We start from the raw sequence: 18,312 nt of genomic DNA on the forward strand, positions 1-18,312 counted from the left end.
CTCCCAGACTGACCAGGGTAATTAGTGACTGCACTGTGTGTGTGCCCTGCTGCTGAACCTGCCCCCGCCTCTGTACCCTGCTAAAGGTGACTGTCCTGTCCAATTACCAACCCCCTTCCCCCCCTTCAGACAGACTCTCCTCCAAAAGAACATGATGGAAACAGTAATTAACAGAAACGTATTTTTTATTAGCAACTACACATGAAACTGGGGGGTGAAACTTGGACGGGGGCTTGTGTGAGGCGGGAAGGAAAGGACTTGTCAAATTTTGGGGAATGAGAGCCTTCTAGTACTAGAGCAGTCTGCAGGGGTGGAATGAGAGTTTTCACGGACTCTGCCGCCCCTCCTTCTTTGGACTTTGGGTGAGGGGGGTATGGGACTTGGTGGCGGGGGAGGGCGGTTAAAGATAGACTGCAGCGGGGCTCTGTCCTCCTGCCTCCGGTCCTGCAGAACATCCACAAGGCGCCGGAGCGTGTCCGTTTGCTCCCTCATTAGTACAAGCAGCGTTTGAGTCGCCTGCTGGTCTTCCTGCCGCCACCTCTCCTCCCGTTCCATGTGTGATCGGTGCATTTGGGACAAGTTCTCCCTCCACTGGGTCTGCTGGGCTGCCTGGGCTCGGGAGCAGCCCATAAGTTCCGAGAACATGTCCTCCCGTGTCCTCTTCTTCCTACGCCTAATCTGCGCTAGCCTCTGGGAGTGTGATGCCAGGCTAGGTTGGGAGACAGTCGCAGCTGTGGGAATGGGAAAAAGGGAGTGAATTCCTCAGAAAGATAAATTTAGTTGTGAACAAAGAACATAGTCGTTCTCTGTGAACAAGACCATGCACAGCACCTATCACATGCGCACTCAGGACAAGGTCGAATTTTCGGCCTTCGCATTCAGTGCCTGGGGTCTTGCAGTGCAGATCAGAGAAGCGGGTCAGGACACCGGAATTTGTGTAGCAGGCCGACATGGTAAGCCGTAGACTTGTGGCTGCTTAAAACTTTAATAGTAGCACTGGCCTCCTTTCACATTGAAAGCAATGCCAGTCCCTGCTGCCAGCAATCCGGCAAGCATGAACTCTGCCCCTGTCCCACCCCCTCGCGGCTGTCCCAGGGAAAGATCCCTGTATGCTGCCCCTCTCCTGCCTCCACCGCGTGGCTGTAAACCGCCGGTTACAGTTCTGTAAAGGAACGGGCAAGCAGTCCCAATACTAACATTCCCCTACCTAATTCAAAGCAGGTCACCATGAGCGACATCACTCTGATGAGGATTTCAGATACGGAAAAAGAAAGGATGCTTCGGGAAAGCCTGCAAAGACCAGGGCCGTATGCCGCCATGCTCTGCAGGGCAATGATCCCGGAGTACTTGCTTGTCTCCTGGCGCGGAAATGTTTGCTACTACGGAGGACCCAATAAGGCCGCTCTCCCCAGGAACCTGATGCAAAGGCTTTCCAATTACCTCCAGAAGAGCTTCGTGGAGATGTCCATGGAGGATTTCAGCTCTATTCCCGGACATATAGACCGGATTTTACTGTAGCTGCACTGGCAGGGACTAAACAGTAGAGCGCCTAGGGCAAAACAATCATGCTAAACCGGACATTGTTAGATTTTTTTCAGTAGTTGCACTGCCAGGGACTGAAAAGTTAAGCGCAAAGGGCAAAGTAATCATGCAAAACCCATTGTTAATCTTGTTAATATTCCTGTTCTGTTAAAAATAAATGTTTAGATGTTTTAAACACTTACTGCTTGATCCTTCCCCTGATTCTGTGTCCGGGTTAACGGCTGGGGACGGTTGGTAGGGGATCTCTGTAAGGGTGATGAAGAGATCCTGGCTGTCGGGGAAATCAGCGTTGTAAGCGCTGTCGACTGCCTCGTCCTCCTCATCTCCTTCCTCATCTTCCCCGTCCGCTAACATGTCCGAGGAACCGGCCGTCGACAATATCCCATCCTCAGAGTCCACGGTCAGTGGTGGGGAAGTGGTGGCGGCCGCACCTAGGATGGAATGCAGTGCCTCGTAGAAACGTGATGTCTGGGGCTGGGATCCAGAGCGTCCGTTTGCCTCTTTGGTCTTCTGGTAGCCTTGTCTCAGCTCCTTGATTTTCACGTGGCACTGCGTTGCATCCCGGCTGTATCCTCTCTCTGCCATGGCTTTAGAGATCTTCTCGTAGATCTTTGCATTCCGTCTTTTCGATCGCAGCTCGGAAAGCACGGACTCATCGCCCCACACAGCGATCAGATCCAAGACTTCCCGATCAGTCCATGCTGGGGCCCTTTCTATTCTGAGATTGCATGGCCATCTCTGCTGGAGAGCTCTGCATCGTTGCCAGTGCTGCTGAGCTCGCCACGATGTCCAAACAGGAAATGAGGTTCAAACTGCCCAGACAGGAAAAGGAATTCAAATTTTCCCGGGGCTTTTCCTGTGTGGCTGGTCAGAGCATCCGAGCTCGGACTGCTGTCCAGAGCGTCAACAGAGTGGTGCACTGTGGGATAGCTCCCGGAGCTATTAGCGTCGATTTCCATCCACACCTAGCCTAATTCGACATGGCCATGTCGAATTTAGCGCTACTCCCCTCGTTGGGGAGGAGTACAGAAGTCGAATTTAAGAGACCTCTATGTCGAACTAAATAGCTTCGTGGTGTGGACGGGTGCAGAGTTAATTCGATGTAACGGCGCTAAATTCGACATAAACTCCTAGTGTAGACCAGGCCTAAGAGGAAAAACAGTTTGAGAGAATTGGCAGTTTTTCAAAGTGACATTATTAAAGACACAAGAGCAAACTATCCGATTGTGTAGGAAATATAGGAAGTATGGCAAGACACCATCCTGGCTTAACCAGGAGATCTTCAAGGATCTGAAACTCAAAAAAGGAGTCCTACAAAAAGTGGAAACTAGGTCAAATTACAAATGACGACTATAAACAACACAATCATGTAGGGACAAAATTAGAAAGACCAAAACACAAAATGAGATTAAGCTGGCTAGAGACATGAAGGGTAATAGGAAAACATTCTACAAATACATTAGAAGCAAAAGGAAGACCAAAGATAGGGTAGGCCCATTACTTAATGAGAGGGGAAAGACAGTAACAGAAAACGTGGAAATGGCAGAAATGCTAAATGACTTTTTTGATAATGAAACAAATAAGCAATCAATTTGCCAACACTGAAAAGATAATAAGGTGATAAGTAACAGTCAACATGGATTTGCCAAGAACAAATCGTGTCAAACCAACCTAATAGCTTTCTCTGACAGAGTAACAAGCCTTGTGGATGGGGGGGGGGGGGGGGGGAGTGGTAGATGTGGTATATGTTGACTTTAGTAAGGTTTTTGATACTGTCTTGCAAGACCTTCTCATAAACAAACTGGGGAAATACAGCCTAAATGGAGCTACTATAAGGTGGATGCATAACTGCTTGGAAAATCATTCCCAGAGAGTAATCGTCAGTGGTTCATAGTCAAGCTGGAAGGGCATATCAAATATGGTCTCGCAGGGATTGGTCCTGAGTCTGGTTCTGTTCAATATTTTCATGAATGATTTAGATAATGGCATAGAGAGTACACTTATAAAGTTTGCGGATGATATCAAGCTCGGAGGGATTGCAAGTGCTTTGGAGGATAGGATTAAAGTTCAAAATGATCTGGACAAACTGGATAAATGGTCTGAAGTAAACAGGATGAAATTCAAAAAGGATAAATGCAAAGTACTCCACTTAGGAAGAAACAATCAATTGCACACATACAAAATGGGAAATGACTGCCTAGGAAGGAGTACTGCGGAAAGGGATCTGGGGGTTACAGTGGATCACAAGCTAAATACGACTCAACAGTGTAACACTTGCAAAAAACTGAACATCGTTCTGGGATATATTACAAGGAGTGTTGTAAATAAGATACACAAAGTGATTCTTCCACTTTACTCCATGTTGATAAGGCCTCAGCTGGAATAGTGTGTCCAATTCTGGGTGCCACATTTCAGGAAAGATGTAGACAAATTGGAGAAAGTCCAGAGAAGAGCAAGAAAAATGATAGAAAACATGACTTATGAGGAAAGATTAAAAAAATAGGTTCATTTAGTCTGGAGAAAAGAAAACTGAGTGGGGGACATGATAATTGTTTTCAAGTACATAAAATATTGTTAGCTGAAATAGCTGTTGATTCTGTGGAAATGAAATGATGCATTCAGCATTACAGTAAAGTGGTAATTGAATGTTGAAAAAAGAGAAAACAAATCACCTTTCTAGGTATAATGCAGAGAATTACTTCAATATGAAAAATGCATACATTTCCATCATTTTGTGAACCTTTAGAGTATTATAAATGTGTGTGTAATGAATATGGACTCATTAAAATAAAAACAAAAGAAGAATTGACAATGGTTATTGACTACTAGCATTAAATACTACTACATCATCCTAGACCACAAGGACACTAGAACAGCAAGAATGAACAATTCCTGGACTACCTTTTAAGGTATATGAAAGCACAGGTTAGGAGATTTTAGCTGTGAGTAAATGTAGATTTCAGTGGAAAGTAGTGCATGTGTTTATATTATCATGACATCAAGCTACTGAACAGCTGTTTTATTAATATTATTTTGGGGAATGTTTTCAGGGTTTACTTAAGTAACACAAAAGCTTTCCCTTAATTATCCCCCTCTTTTACAATCATGCAGTTTAGTCACAATGCTGTGCCTTATATATTACTACAACCTCCATGTCAAACAGATCACTGTGCTAAAAAATTAAAATTGCATTAGTTATAACAGTACCTGGTGGGGGGAAGTGAAATGCTTTTCATATGTCAGTCTATTCCCTTCCAAAGAGAAACGGAAACCTTTTCTTCTGATATTGCCTTCTGAATCGGATTTGGGAAGCTTTTCATCATCCAACTTGTCCTCTCCTCCAGAAAGCTCTCTCTGTCTTCTTTTCTTCCTTCTGTTTCTCCTTTCTTTAGCACTCTTTGAGCTCAACTTCGATGCTTCTGAGGAACTCTCCGAGAGCCCACAAATCCTATCTTCACCACCAAAATCTCTTAACTCAGCAGCCGCTTCTGCTATTGCCTGGTATACCAAAAGGTTGACTACTTATTAAAACACTAAAATATCAAATATGCATTTAACTACCAAATCCTTTACTACTTACTATAAAAAGTACAGTCCATCCTTGTTTTCCCAAATTTACTCCAAGTGACTTTTATGTATATGGCCAAATCCTACTAATTTCTGCAAAAATGTCACTTGAAATAATTAGTAAATGCAAAGTAAGTGAGGAGAACAGGATAAAGCCCATAATGTATTATGGAAGCGCTGATCACAACTTTATAGCTAAGGTAGAGTTCTGTTTTGCACTTAAAGCACGGACTCAATCTCTTTGTTCTGTATGATAAATACAGCATCTCTGCCTCACACCAGCATTTGCATACTGGATTTAAAGAGTATTTTCTGAAAATTGGTTAATATTAATTCAAACTTGTGTCCTTTAAGAAATTTAGTATCTGTCTTGGTATTTTCTTTGTCCTGAATGATGTTACCAATGGGAAAAATACAGAAATTCAAGCTCTCCATACAGTTAAAATTAATCAAAACCTTATGCATAGACTATATTTGAAGAAATCAGCTTGTAATTAAGCTACATTTGCAGATTTGTATCTAGTTGTATATAGCATTGTATGTAATTTTTATGATTATAAATAACATAGACACGTTCATGTAACTCTTAGGTGGGCACTTTGAGATATCATAGGAAACTTTGCGGATACAGACTAACCCGGCTACTACTCTGAAACCTGTCAACAAATCACCATCATTCCTCTACAGCTAATTTTGATTAAATCAATTCTATCTGTTACAATGAATCAGGAAGTAAAAGGAAGACTGCATACATGTCAAGAATTCTCACTGGTTGATTAAATAGTCCCACTGTCTCTGTTCTTTAAAGTTTCTGTAGCTGCATACTAGCTTGAGTCCCCAGGACACTGCTTTCTTATCTCCACTATCCATTCAGGCAACACTGCTGGAGGAACTGAGGGTGGGGGAGGAGGGGAGACGTAAAACTGCTGGAAAAGCAGTCAGCATGGTGGATGACTCACCACCTAGGAATGAGGGGTTTAAAAAGGTCAGTTTGGGCCTGGCCCCTCCTGTCATTCACTCTGAACAGGCTGGGCAGCACAGAGGCTCCGGTGCATGGCTTGCTGCAGGACCACATGCAGTCAAACGGTGAGCGGGGAATAGCGGGGGAGGGGGGGACCCCTTCCCCATTTCAGGACATAAAAAACAGGCAGGAATTGCACACGGTGGCAGGGGGGAGTGGGCACAGGTTCCCTGCTCCATACAACCCCCATGCAGGAGCGGCGCCAGGGTTTTTGGCGCCCTAGGCAGGGGTCCTTCCGTGCTCCCGGTCGTCGTCCGCAATTCTGCGGCGGGGGGGGGGGGGAGGGGGGTCCTTCCGCACTCTCGGTCTTCAGGGCACTTCAGCGGCGGGTCCCGGAGTGAGTGAAGGACCCGCCGCCACCGCCAAATTGCCGCCCCCCCAAATCCTGGCGCCCTAGGCGACCGGCTAGGTCGCCTAAATGGAAGCGCTGGCCCTGCCCCCATGTGGAAGCAGTCCGGACAATCAGCGGGGGTTGGGGGAGGGAACAACACCTTCCCCCATTGCAGGGCATAAAAGCAGGCAGCAGTTTGGGAGATGGCAGCAGGGGGGAGCAGGCTCCATAGAACTCCCCACGTGGAATCAGTCCAGACGGTGAACAGGAACAGCAATGGGGGGGAGCAGCCCCTTCCCCAATTCAGGCCATAGAAACAGGGTGGAGTTGGGACACAGTGGCAAGGGACAGCAGAAACCCCATGTGAGGCAGCAAGGAGGGGGCAAAAATAGTGCTCGATCCACTCCCACATAGAGCCAGACAGTGTCAGGTAGGGAAAGGCAAGAACCCTCCCCTCCCCCCCCCCACAAAATTGCTACAGGAGGGAGAAAGAGGGCACTGAAACCAACGCAATTTTGCATATAGCCCATACAGTGGTGGGGAGAAGGGGGAAGAAACCTCCCACTCTCTGGGAAAGCAGTGGTTGGGCTGGACTGGGGGATAGAAAGTGGATAGGAGGCTACAAGCCATTCCCTGTTTCAGTCAAGGGAGGCAGAAGGGGCAGGAGCTGGTAAGCAGTCTCTGCATGGCTCCAGGGGGACACAAAGGGGAAAGAAAGGGGTGCACAAAAGGGAAGGCTTAATTCTCCTTTTCCTCTGGCACCAGTGGAGCGGGGTAGCAATAGGAGAACAGATTCACAAAGGGAAGTAGAGTTCATTAGAGGGGGTATAGGTACAACAAGGAAAAGGGGGAGGGGAACAAGTCACGCAGATCCAGGACATCTTGCTCAGGTGATTTCAGGGGCAATGGTAGACGCACAGGGCAGTGGATCGCCATCCACTAACCCAGACAAATGCTGTTCACGGAGCAGGAAGGCCAGTTGGCAATGTGGCCCATTAAAGAGGAACAGGAGCTGCGGTACATGCTGTCATTGGCAGCCCATCAACTGGCATCCTCCAAAATTTCGAATCGCCTTTCGGCCATTACATTTGTCAGCAGGCTAAATGGCTACCCAGATCCTTGCGGGGGTTTCTTAGTTCAAAGGTTTTTGGCGGGATGGTTACGTAGTGGTGGACCCAGGGAGGATTCCCATCATCCCATCAGGGTTTCCATGCTCAGGGACCTCCTTCACATCCTCGGTGTCATATGTCAGAGTGCACAGGAGGTGTCCCTATTCAGGGCAGCATTCTTGACAGCATATTTTGGTGCTTTCAGAATCAGTGATCAGGTGCCTGGGTCCATCAGGGATTCTACGGGAAAGGCTTTGGAATTTCATGACATAAGCTGGCACAAGCATGCAGTGATATTACACTTGCGAAGGTCAAAGACTGATCAAGTTGGCCAGGGTGCATGTTACCTTATGGGAGGGTGGCGAGCCTGGGGTCTGCCCCGTTCGGGCGTTGAGGGCCTACATGGCAATATGGTGGAAGGGAGAAGGCTCCCCTTTTTGTACACGGAGAAGGGAGTCCCCTCATGGCATATCTATTGATTACCATGTTGAGACGGGGGCTAATGAGGTTGGGGCTGCCAGCCCATGAATTTGGTTCCCACTCATTCAGAATAGGGGCGGCTACGGCAGCAGCACAGATAGGTATGGAAGCAGAGGCTATTCAGGCAATCGGGCACTGACAGTCTAATGCATACTGATCGTATGTAAGATCGCAGGTGGAAAATCAACATTAATCAGTTGTGTTCTCACTTCAGATACGGGACAACCGGCTATACACATGAGGGTGTGGATCTGTGGGCACAGTATTGTGTTTTGGGTGCATAGGCACGCATCCAGGTTCCCCGAGGGCTCCCAGTTGGAGTTCGGTGGCGAAGCATTACTCAGTTGCAGGGACAGCTCCAGGCACCAGTGCAGCAAGCGCATGCCTGGGGCGGCAAGCCGCGGGGGGCGGCATGCTGGTCGCAGTGAGGGTGGCAGTCAGGCAGCCTTCGGCAGCATGCCTGCGGGAAGTCCGCCGGTCCTGCGGTTTCGGCGGCGGGTACGCCACCGCGGGACCGGCAGATCACCCACAGAAACGGCGCCGAATCCGTGTGACCGCAGACCGCCCGCAGGCATGCCGCTGCAGGCCGCCTGACTGCCGTGCTTGGGGCGGCAAAAAACATAGAGCCGCCCCTACTCAGTTGGCACAGGGAGGGGCATGTTATGGGATCAGCTGATACCGCTGTTGTATGCTGTGCGGGCGTGTCAGCGGCCACCGGATATATTGGTGATACACCTGGGAGAAAATGATCTGGCAACACTTAAAGGGGTGGACCTGATGCAGATCCTGGCAATTTTTCCAGGCATTAACATTGTCTGGTCGGATATGCTTCAGCACAGGGTCTGACGGGGAGCCATGAACCCCGCCAGGGTGGACAAAACCAGGAAGTATGTGAATAGGAAAGTGGCCAAATTCTTGTTGCCTTTGGTGGGGTGGGGGAGGGGGACACTGTAATTTCACATTCTGGCATATTCTATGGGGCACCGGAGTTATTTCAGGAACCCGGCTGGGTGTGGGGAGGAGGCAGCCAAGCTAATGGCTGGCGCCTCCTTGTGGTGGATGTTCAGTGCAGGTACTCCATAAATTAAGGCACAAAAGAACGGATAAATGGCTTGGAAAAGGAATTAAGGAGAGGTGCTTGGTAATTGAGCAAGCTGGGGCAGTTGGGGACTCCTCTGATTGGTACAGCAGGGAGCCAACCCCCCATCATTATAGTCCACCTTAACCCTTCCTATGAGCGGAGGTGGTCGGTAAGGTCCCAGCAAGGGAATTGCTGGAGGGACCTGGATGAAAAGGGGGGGAAGCTGGTGGAAGCCCCCCCTCCTCGGAATTGGCTGGAATTGGAGGGTCCCGGCAGTGGATCTGCTGGAGGGACATAAATGGAACGGTGGGGGGAAGAGGCTGGAAAAAGCACTCACCGCCCCCGCCCCCTGGTGAATTGTGGAGGTTTTCCCCTGCACTGCACATTTTATCTGCCAGGTTAGTCCCAGACATCTAATAATAAAGTTGTGGCCTGATTAAATCCTAGGGTGAACAGACAGCAAATGTGAAAAATTGGGATGGGGATGGGGGGGTAATCGGAGCCTATATAAGAAAAAGACCCAAAAATTGGGACTGTCCCTATAAAATCAAGACATGTGGTCACCCTATTAAACTCATATCTAATGTCTCCTGTCATTCTTTTGGCATAGCCAGACAATCACCAGTACACTTCAAATGCAAAGCAACTGTAAAACCAATTTAACTGGTTGGCGCATTCTGGCTTCTTTTCACTGCTCTGGTGGATGTCCTTGAAACGTTTTAAAAAATGATTTAGGTTTGATATTACATATATTTAGTTCACTGGACATATAGGATGGTATAATACTTTTAAGTTTCTTGTTTAATATGTTCATCTATGACATTTTAGATTACTTTTAAATATTAAAATCCCGGACAAAAAAAAACACTTTAAAGTGGAATTAAGGCTGAGAGTAAATATCAGCAATTTAAAGGCAAAAAACATTACAGTGATGTTGTAATTATCCCCAAATGAAGTATTATAAACTCAGGAAATCCAGAATTAAGGTTACTGTAAAAAGAAATCCAAACACAGTAAGATAAGAAATGTACACTTAAGGCACCCAAACAACCCCAACTCGTTTTTTGCTCATTTTTGAATCTCCATTAACACTTGAGTTTAGAAATTTCTTGAATGACAGACCCATTTTTAGGTGTACCTCACCAGTACTATCACAACAAATCTGACATAGGTAAAAAAAAGTGGAAGCTTTGTTGTTTTCCTAGTTTCCACTAAATTATATACTATCTTTCACTAATTTGTGTGTGCAATGTTATATTTTTAGGTAAAAGAATAAAAATGTACAGATACAGATACCTGAGCTTCTTCTTGTTGCTTTTTCAGCTGTTCAAGCATCTGCTGAAATTCTGCCTCCTTCTGCTTTGCTTCTTCTAGGGTTGCTTGATTCTGTTCTTCATAGGCCATGGCAACAACAGCCAGGATCAAGTTAATTAGATAGAAAGAGCCCAGGAAAATCACCAGAACAAAAAATATCATGTATGTTTTGCCAGCAGCACGTAGAGTCTGGGAGGAAAATGATACAACTGATTAATTTGAGAATTATACAGAATTTAAGAATTAGGAAAATGGTTATGTGTCTATATCAAAGACAGTTCATATTGAATATGACAATATTTATTTTATAAACCAAAATGAAAACAAATGCAAAATGTGAGTGTGTGTATGAGAGAAAGAGATAAAGGTGGTGTGATTTAGGAATCCTGTTTTACTTATGGGGGGGATATGAGATTTTAAGAATCATCTCAAAGAGGAGACGATTCAAAGTAAATAATTAAAAAGAAATTTGTGTGTGGGATTTTTAGGCACTGAAAAAGTACTAGTTGTATCTTCCCCTTTGACTGGCCAGAATACCTAAAAGTAGCACCATCAGTAATATCAACTAAACAATAGATCCTAGCTTATTGTAAGAATAAAGCCATGAATTCGTGGCTATCAAAATAGGACTCAAGGTATTTAAGACAGGACTACCACCTTTTGAAATTATAACAAGTATTCACTGCTTAAGCACAGTATTGCAGTTCTGAAGGTAACAAATAACAATGTTGTGTCAAATGAAACATGATACAGTCATGAAAATGGTTCTGAAAACTTCTGTGTAGATTTATACAAAGCATGACAAATCCTGTAGCATGTGTTTCACAATTCTGTATGATCCTGCAAGTTTGGGATAAAGGTCCCACCTTTGAAAATCCTATTAGTCTACAATGTTCCCCAATAACATTTTATGATTGGGCGTCTTAATTTTTAATACACCATTATGTAATAAGAAATGTAAAGACCATTCTTTCTGTCATAATTGATTTTAGACCATTAACATATCAAAACATAGTTTTCACTACATTCTCACCAGTTGATAAAGGTTTTCCCAGTAATCCTGAGTCATCAGTCGAAACAGTGACAAGAATGCCCAGCTGAACGTGTCAAAACTCGTGTAGCCATAGTTGGGGTTTCTACCAGCTTTTATACATGTATATCCTTCTGGACATTGACTTAAAAAAAGAATTAATTTAAATTAATTTGGTTTTTTTAACAATGGTAAAAAGTAAAAATTGTCCTTCAATTGAATAACTTTCACTAATGAATAGGAGACTCATTGTGGATTACTAAATTTTACAAGTTATCAAGAACTAAATGGGAAAGAGATTAAAGATATTGCATGACAAACTGTACCATATACCCCCCTCACACACATACACACTCCCTCCCTCTCCTTGATCTGTTCAGGGTCTGCTGCTTATCTGCTCAGACTCTGGCTGCCACAAACTTTTCCTCTGCAGCACTGCTCAGAGTCACCTGCCCCCAACTGCAATCACAGGAGCTTCACCCAGTTGATGTATACTTCTCCCAGAAGCTCTGTGTTATCTCTACCAGGACACTAAATATACAGCTTTATTGGAAGTAACTTTCCCCTTTAACCCAGGAGTTCCATAAAAGATGCTACTGCTTCCCCAAAGAGGACTACAAGGGGCCCAGTGTATGAGAGTATATCTCATAAATGTAATGAAATTACAGTACTATTTGGTCCTACTATACATATTTACTGCTGAAATTTGTCTGGAAGAGGAGCTGGACCATCAGATTTCTTGGTAATCTGTTGATCAGTCAAGCTGGAATTAGTGAATTTCAGAATTGGGGGGGGGGGGGAAAGGTCTTACCTGTGGATTTTCTTTCTAGAACCTTGCATGTCAGTTTTCACAGTGGGTGGTTCCCCATCTCACAGCCCAAATGTATGCTATTACCCTGTAGGAAGAACTCTCTAGATTGTTAGCTTACAAACCTGAAAGATACTATGTAAAATTTTAAATGTGCCATTCAATTCAAATCTTTTGCTGCAGAGCCTTGGCACAAAATTTAAAGATTTTTTCAAGGAATACAGTCTTCCTTTCAAATTGTTTAACAAGGGAGCAATAACCAGAAAAAAATCTGGACAAGTGAGGGTCAGACCAGAAGACGTGGAAGGTTCTAGAAAGAAAATTCATAGATAGCACAGAATTTTACTTCTCTGTCACCTCCATATCAGTCTTCCCCTTGGAATATGGAAAACAGTAAATTATTCCTAAGGAGGAAGTAGGATTTAATTTAACCATATAGAAAATTGAAAACTGACAAAGATTACAGGGGTAGCATGTTCTGTAACATCTTTCTACCAAACACTGCATCTGCAGTGAATCTACAGTATTGGGGTATTAAACATATGGCCTGTGGTCCAAATCCAGACCAAATGGTGTAGTTATAACATGGCCAGCATGACAATCAGAATGTGCAGAAACTCAGGTTTAATTTAAAACTATAAATATGTTTCTACTTGTCATGGCTACAGAAATAATCTTCCAACAGAAACAGAGTGTAAACTGATGTAATGAAGTATGCCTGAATCTGCAGAGAGAAACAGCCAGAAACAATGAGACTGGGGGGGTTAACTCCGCTGTCCCGTATTAATCGGATTGAAGCATCTGCTGTATAGCCCAATGACATAACTCTTCCATTTTTGATTTTCCAACTGGACCTGGATGAAAATAGGTTAATCACAACCTGACTTGTGATGTTCTGAAAGGGAGGCTGGTCCAGATGACATTCCCTTAGGCCTAATGCATTATCCTGAGACAGTAGACTGACTTTACTTTTTCTTTTACACACAGAAGCTTGAGGAATAGAATGAGAGCTTCTGCCCAGACCATAACCAGATCTACCTTTCCTGAGTTTTTCTGCCTTCCTAGCAGTTTACACACACCATGTTTATAAAGAATCCTCCATTGGAGGAGGAAGAGTGACAGTGATGGATCACAGCATTAGACAGGTTATACTCCATGGGGAAATCCTGGCTCTACTGAAGTCAATATGGAGTTTTGCCACTGACTTCAATGGAGCCAGGATTTCAACTCATGTCTCCTTCTTCAATCACATCCCTTGAGTCACATAGGAGCCCTGAAGTATCTCCCTTACATGGACTCTGGAATCCTTGCAAACAACCAGCTTCTCGGGACCCAAAATCAGATAGCTGTTGCTGAATAATACAGATGAATTTGCAAAGAGAGGTTAGTACAGCTCTGGATCAAGATCTTTTATGTACTGATTTACTGAAGTGGGAGGCTGGAAGTGACCAGAACAATCCAAAGATGGTGAAGTTTTGTAAGGGCTCTGACTGGTTCTTTCCTATTCACTCAAATACCTGTTCCCAAAGGCATGTAGTGATGGCTGCTAGGCTGTATGTTGCACTGAGCCGCGAAGGGGACCTGATAAGAAATGTACACTTTTATTTGAATGGAGGGATGACATGATCTCTATGAATACTTATAAAAGTCTGATAAAGTAGTGCTGTGCACTGAAAAATGCTTCCTGTTGTAACAGAAGCTAAATTATTCCTGATGACTTCTTAATCATATTATCTTCAGCAGACCTCCAGGAGGTGTACCTTCACTTTCTGAAGTCTTACAGGAATAATGCTGTAGTATGGATTTCAGTATTTCCATCTGGAATAATTCCTTTGTGGATTTATTGAGAGACCAGACATCTAGAAAAACAATCATTTCTCTTTGTATTACAAAAAATCTTGTGCACTTTCCAAAGTATCTGTCTCTCTAGGGTATTGCTCTAATATGTTAGGGATAAACTATTGCATCTTTCATCTTCTGAAAAAAAAAATTTTTGTTGTTGTTGATAGTGTTGGTTTATTTTAACTTTGGGGAAAGGATAAACTTGTCCCTGGGACAGTGAATCAATTCTACAGAGTGTCCTCCTCTGATAATCTCAAGTACCCATTTCTTTGAATTGGTTGACTCCCATTGAGGGCTTTATAAATTACTTTGAGAAACAAAACTGGAATTTACCCCCCACTTCCACGCTGCTAATTCTGGCCTGGTCTAGTCAGTGGAAACTTCCTTATAGCCTGCTGAACCATAAATTCATAGCAATGTAGGACAGGAAGGGACCTTGAGAGGTCACTTAGTCCAGTCCCCTGCACTGAGGCTGGACCAAGTATTACCTAGACCATCCCTGACAGTTGTTTGTCCAACTTGTTCTTAAAAACCTCCAGTGATGGATATTCCATAACCTAGGTAAGTTGTTCCAATGCTTAATCACCCTTACAGTTAGGAAATTTCTCCTGTCTAACCTAAATCTCCCTTGCTGCAATTTACGTCCATTACTTCTTGTCCTGTCCTCAGTGGATAAGCAGAATAACTGATCGCTCTCCTCTTTATAGCCTTTTACGTACTTGAAGACTGCTCGCCATTTCAGTGCAGGTCTTGCCAATGTGCTAGCTGAGTTTCCTTGGAGACTGCTCAAATGCTTCAGCATAGGACTTGCCAGCAGGGATCTTCATCTTTGTTCTGGCAGCTGCCTAGTGTATGTGAGGATGCGTAATGCGGAAACATTTCTTACCCTTTTGGTTCCCTGTGTTGTCTGTCTGCCATTTCTGAGGGGGAGCAAAGGTGCTGTCCTTCAAACCCTCCTCAGAATGCCAAAAGGACATTTTTTTGCTTTGACAGTTTTGAAGAGAAAAACCTTGAAGCCAGTGAATAGACTGGGAGACGTTTCATTACAAATCTTTAAGAAATCCTGTGAAAGCTCTGCTACAAAAGGAGGCCCAGAGGCTGCAGGTGTGCAGTTTGGAAGCTGAGAATTCTACAGAGCTCTTCTTAAGCCCAGGCTCAGAACAAAGATCTGATCTCCCTCTAGCTGCTGTGGAGATGGGGAATGCCAACTACGAAGACTGTCTAACAAGGAAGAGATGGGGACAAATATTTTAAGTCATTCATAGTACAACTGCTGTCAGCTGAAACTGGATTTTCAAGTCCAATACAGGTCTCTAGAAAGCAAACTGATATTACAAAATATTTTTATTTTTAAATTTTTTACCTACTTAGTTCAGATGTTTTCTAATATGAAAAAATATAGGTTGATTGACAGTGCAGTTAGCTAGCTAAATGAATTATTTAGGCTGTGTTGCCAAAATGTTACATCTTTTTTATACAAAGCCACAGTATAACATACAACATTTCTTACCCTGCATCGGAGCTATTACCACAAAGCAGGGCATCTTTTTGTCCTGCTAAACTATAAAAATGACCTATAAAAAAAAAAAGAATTTTAAAATGTTATAATATTGAACTAAAGGAATGCTGCATTTAGTTACAGTGCTGTACGATAAACATCAGTAGCTGCAAAACCCATTTTGCTAAGAAGAAAATGGACTCACGAAATTTAGTTATTTAAACATAAGAGAATAGGCAAGATAAGAATTTAAACTAGTGCACTTTAATTAATCAGCAAGAAAATAAGACAAACGTTTCTACAACTGTAAATATAGTTTATTGTTAATATTCTAGTTAATATTAATTTCTCATTCATTTCCAACTACCAAAAGGCATGTATGATAGAAGGGTACACAAATATACTCACATATACAACATACTTGTGTGTTGACTGATTCTAGTACACTATGTTTCATAAAATCTTCATACAACATGTATAGTCAGTCTTTGCTCAGAAGTTAGACAACGCAAAGGCCTTTTCCTTAAAGGAAAGGTCTCTGCAAATGAATACTATAGTCACTAGCAGTGCAAGAGAGCTACTTTAAAGGGGCTTATTGGATAGACAAGTCCAAAGGAGGCTTATATCAAAGAGATAGTACAGTTATAATTCAAGTTACCACACATTGTGAAAAATATAAAAGTTTTATTTAGAAAGAATTCTCAGTTTAATGCCAGATTTTCAGGGAATCTGAACTTTAAGCAATAGGAATAGATGTACCAGTATGCCTAGAAATGAACATACTTGAAATCACAATCCTTTGTGGGCTTGTCTTCACTACTGGGGAGATCAATGCTGCTGCAATCAATGCAGCGGGTGTCAATTTAGCGGGTCTAGTGAAGACCCGCTAAATCAATGGCAGAGCGTTTTCTGGTCAACTCCAGTACTCCAGCTCCCTGAGAAGAGTAAGGTAAGTCGATGGGAGACTTCAACCATAAACATTTAAACAACTTATAGCAGTAATTCTTACGTTCGTCTTCAATGTACGCCTTCCAGTCAAACACTGTGTCATTAATGAAGAATGAAGCAAATCTATTTTCAGAAGAAGATACATTTAAGGGCCACAGCAAACATTTATGCCTCAAGTTGCCCATGAACAACTGCAGCCCTATTAGTGCAAATACACTCAGACAAAACACAGTCAGGATCATTACATCTGAGAGCTTCTTCACAGACTGAATTAGGGCTCCTACAATAGTCTTCAAGCCTGCAAACAGAAAGGGATTTTTACTGTGACCTTAAACATTTATTTTAGACATAAATTAATATGAGTTGTTCCAACACTATTAAAGATTTCATGCATCGCTCTACATAAATGGTTGCAATGTTTTTAAAATTAAAATTTTACACAAGTCTCATAATTGGTGAAAAAAATGATTAGCTGAACACTGGTTAATTTGAAAGTATGAACGGAAATTAGTGGCATGTATTCCAAAGCACTTGTTTTCACAGAAAAACAAGTGACTTATTTGTGCTTTACATGAATTCCACGTAAAAAAAAATATTTCTAATTTAAATTTTTTTGCTGATGCCTCTTGCTCCAAACCTTTGTTAGTGTTTTTTCAATGATACAATACATGGATATAGCAAAAGTAAAGATCTTGTTATGTTGTAAATTTTAGCTACTGTATTATAGTGTACCCTATGAAACGAGTTGGTTTGGTAAAGAAAGGCATCTTAAGATAATAAATACCTCATGCAATGCCCATGCTATTCTTTATTATTTTATTCCTTTCTCTTTATTAGTGATTCAACTTAAAAAAAAAAACTGATTGAAATTTTCAATCCCAAGTATCCCTACAATAAATGGTAAATTTCACAGTAGTAAGTAAAAAATTATTAATTTGGATTCTAATGGAGGAGAGAAATTTGACATCATAAGATGCAAATTACACAGGCTGCATACTGCAATTTTCTCATGCAAGAATTTGTTAAACTTAAAGGCTGATTGTTAAAAGAAAATGTTAGAAAGGCAAGGAATCTTTAAGTGAAATTTAAAATCTGGATTCTTCTTTTGTGTGTGTATAAAAGTCTAAAGACTGGGAAGCAAGAATACTTATGTTAAAAAACATGAGAATTCACAAGAAGAGTCACTCAATAACAGTAATTTTTAAAACAACTGTTTTTACTGCTAGTGGATCAAGTGTAATTGAAAAGCCCATAAAACCCTTAAAGTCAGCCTCAGTGTTTAACCTAGCTCTCACCTGGAATGACTGATATTGTTTTCAATGCTCGGAGAACTCTGAATGTTCTCAATGCTGAGACGTTGCCCAGGTCCACAAATTCTGTCAGATATCTGTAATAGGGGAGTTCACACAAACACGACAGCACACACAAAATTAAACAGTTGGAGATATCCGGGACCTAACACCTGACCTAATACCTAATAGTTAGAATAATAACATTGTAGCACTGGGAGGGGCCTTGAGAGGTCATTTAGTCCAGTCCCCTGCACTCATGGCAGAACTAAGTATTATCTAGACCATCCCTGACACATGTTTATCTAACCTCCTCTTAAAAATCTCCAATGACAGAGATTCAACAACCTCCCTAGGCAATTTATTAACTCCCCAGGTACTTCTTACCGGGGATTACAGAAATAGTTTTCAAAGCTCTCAATACTCAAAGTTCAAAAAGCTGAAACATTGTC

General features: G+C 42.8%; 1 protein-coding gene across 12 annotated transcripts in view; it reads right to left on the reverse strand.

Annotated features, from left to right (window-relative positions):
• LOC135885529 (sodium channel protein type 2 subunit alpha-like) overlaps positions 1–18,312 on the reverse strand; it is a 165,932-nt gene that overhangs the window by 134,353 nt on the left and 13,267 nt on the right. For 5 of the 12 annotated variants that reach the window (XM_065413275.1, XM_065413274.1, XM_065413271.1 and 2 more), the window contains exons 5-10: positions 17,867–17,958; positions 16,633–16,869; positions 15,636–15,699; positions 11,479–11,620; positions 10,428–10,634; positions 4,750–5,040 (exon numbers count right to left, since the gene is read on the reverse strand). In XM_065413275.1, coding sequence (XP_065269347.1) covers positions 4,750–5,040; positions 10,428–10,634; positions 11,479–11,620; positions 15,636–15,699; positions 16,633–16,869; positions 17,867–17,958 — 1,033 coding nt within the window. Of the gene's footprint in view, positions 1–4,749; positions 5,041–10,415; positions 10,635–11,478; positions 11,621–15,635; positions 15,700–16,044; positions 16,070–16,620; positions 16,870–17,866; positions 17,959–18,312 lie in introns of all 12 variants that reach the window. The other 7 variants (XM_065413273.1, XM_065413269.1, XM_065413265.1 and 4 more) reach the window with 5 other exon arrangements.

This window comes from Emys orbicularis, chromosome 11 (assembly GCF_028017835.1).
Source record: "Emys orbicularis isolate rEmyOrb1 chromosome 11, rEmyOrb1.hap1, whole genome shotgun sequence".
NCBI classification, from domain to species: domain Eukaryota; kingdom Metazoa; phylum Chordata; order Testudines; family Emydidae; genus Emys; species Emys orbicularis.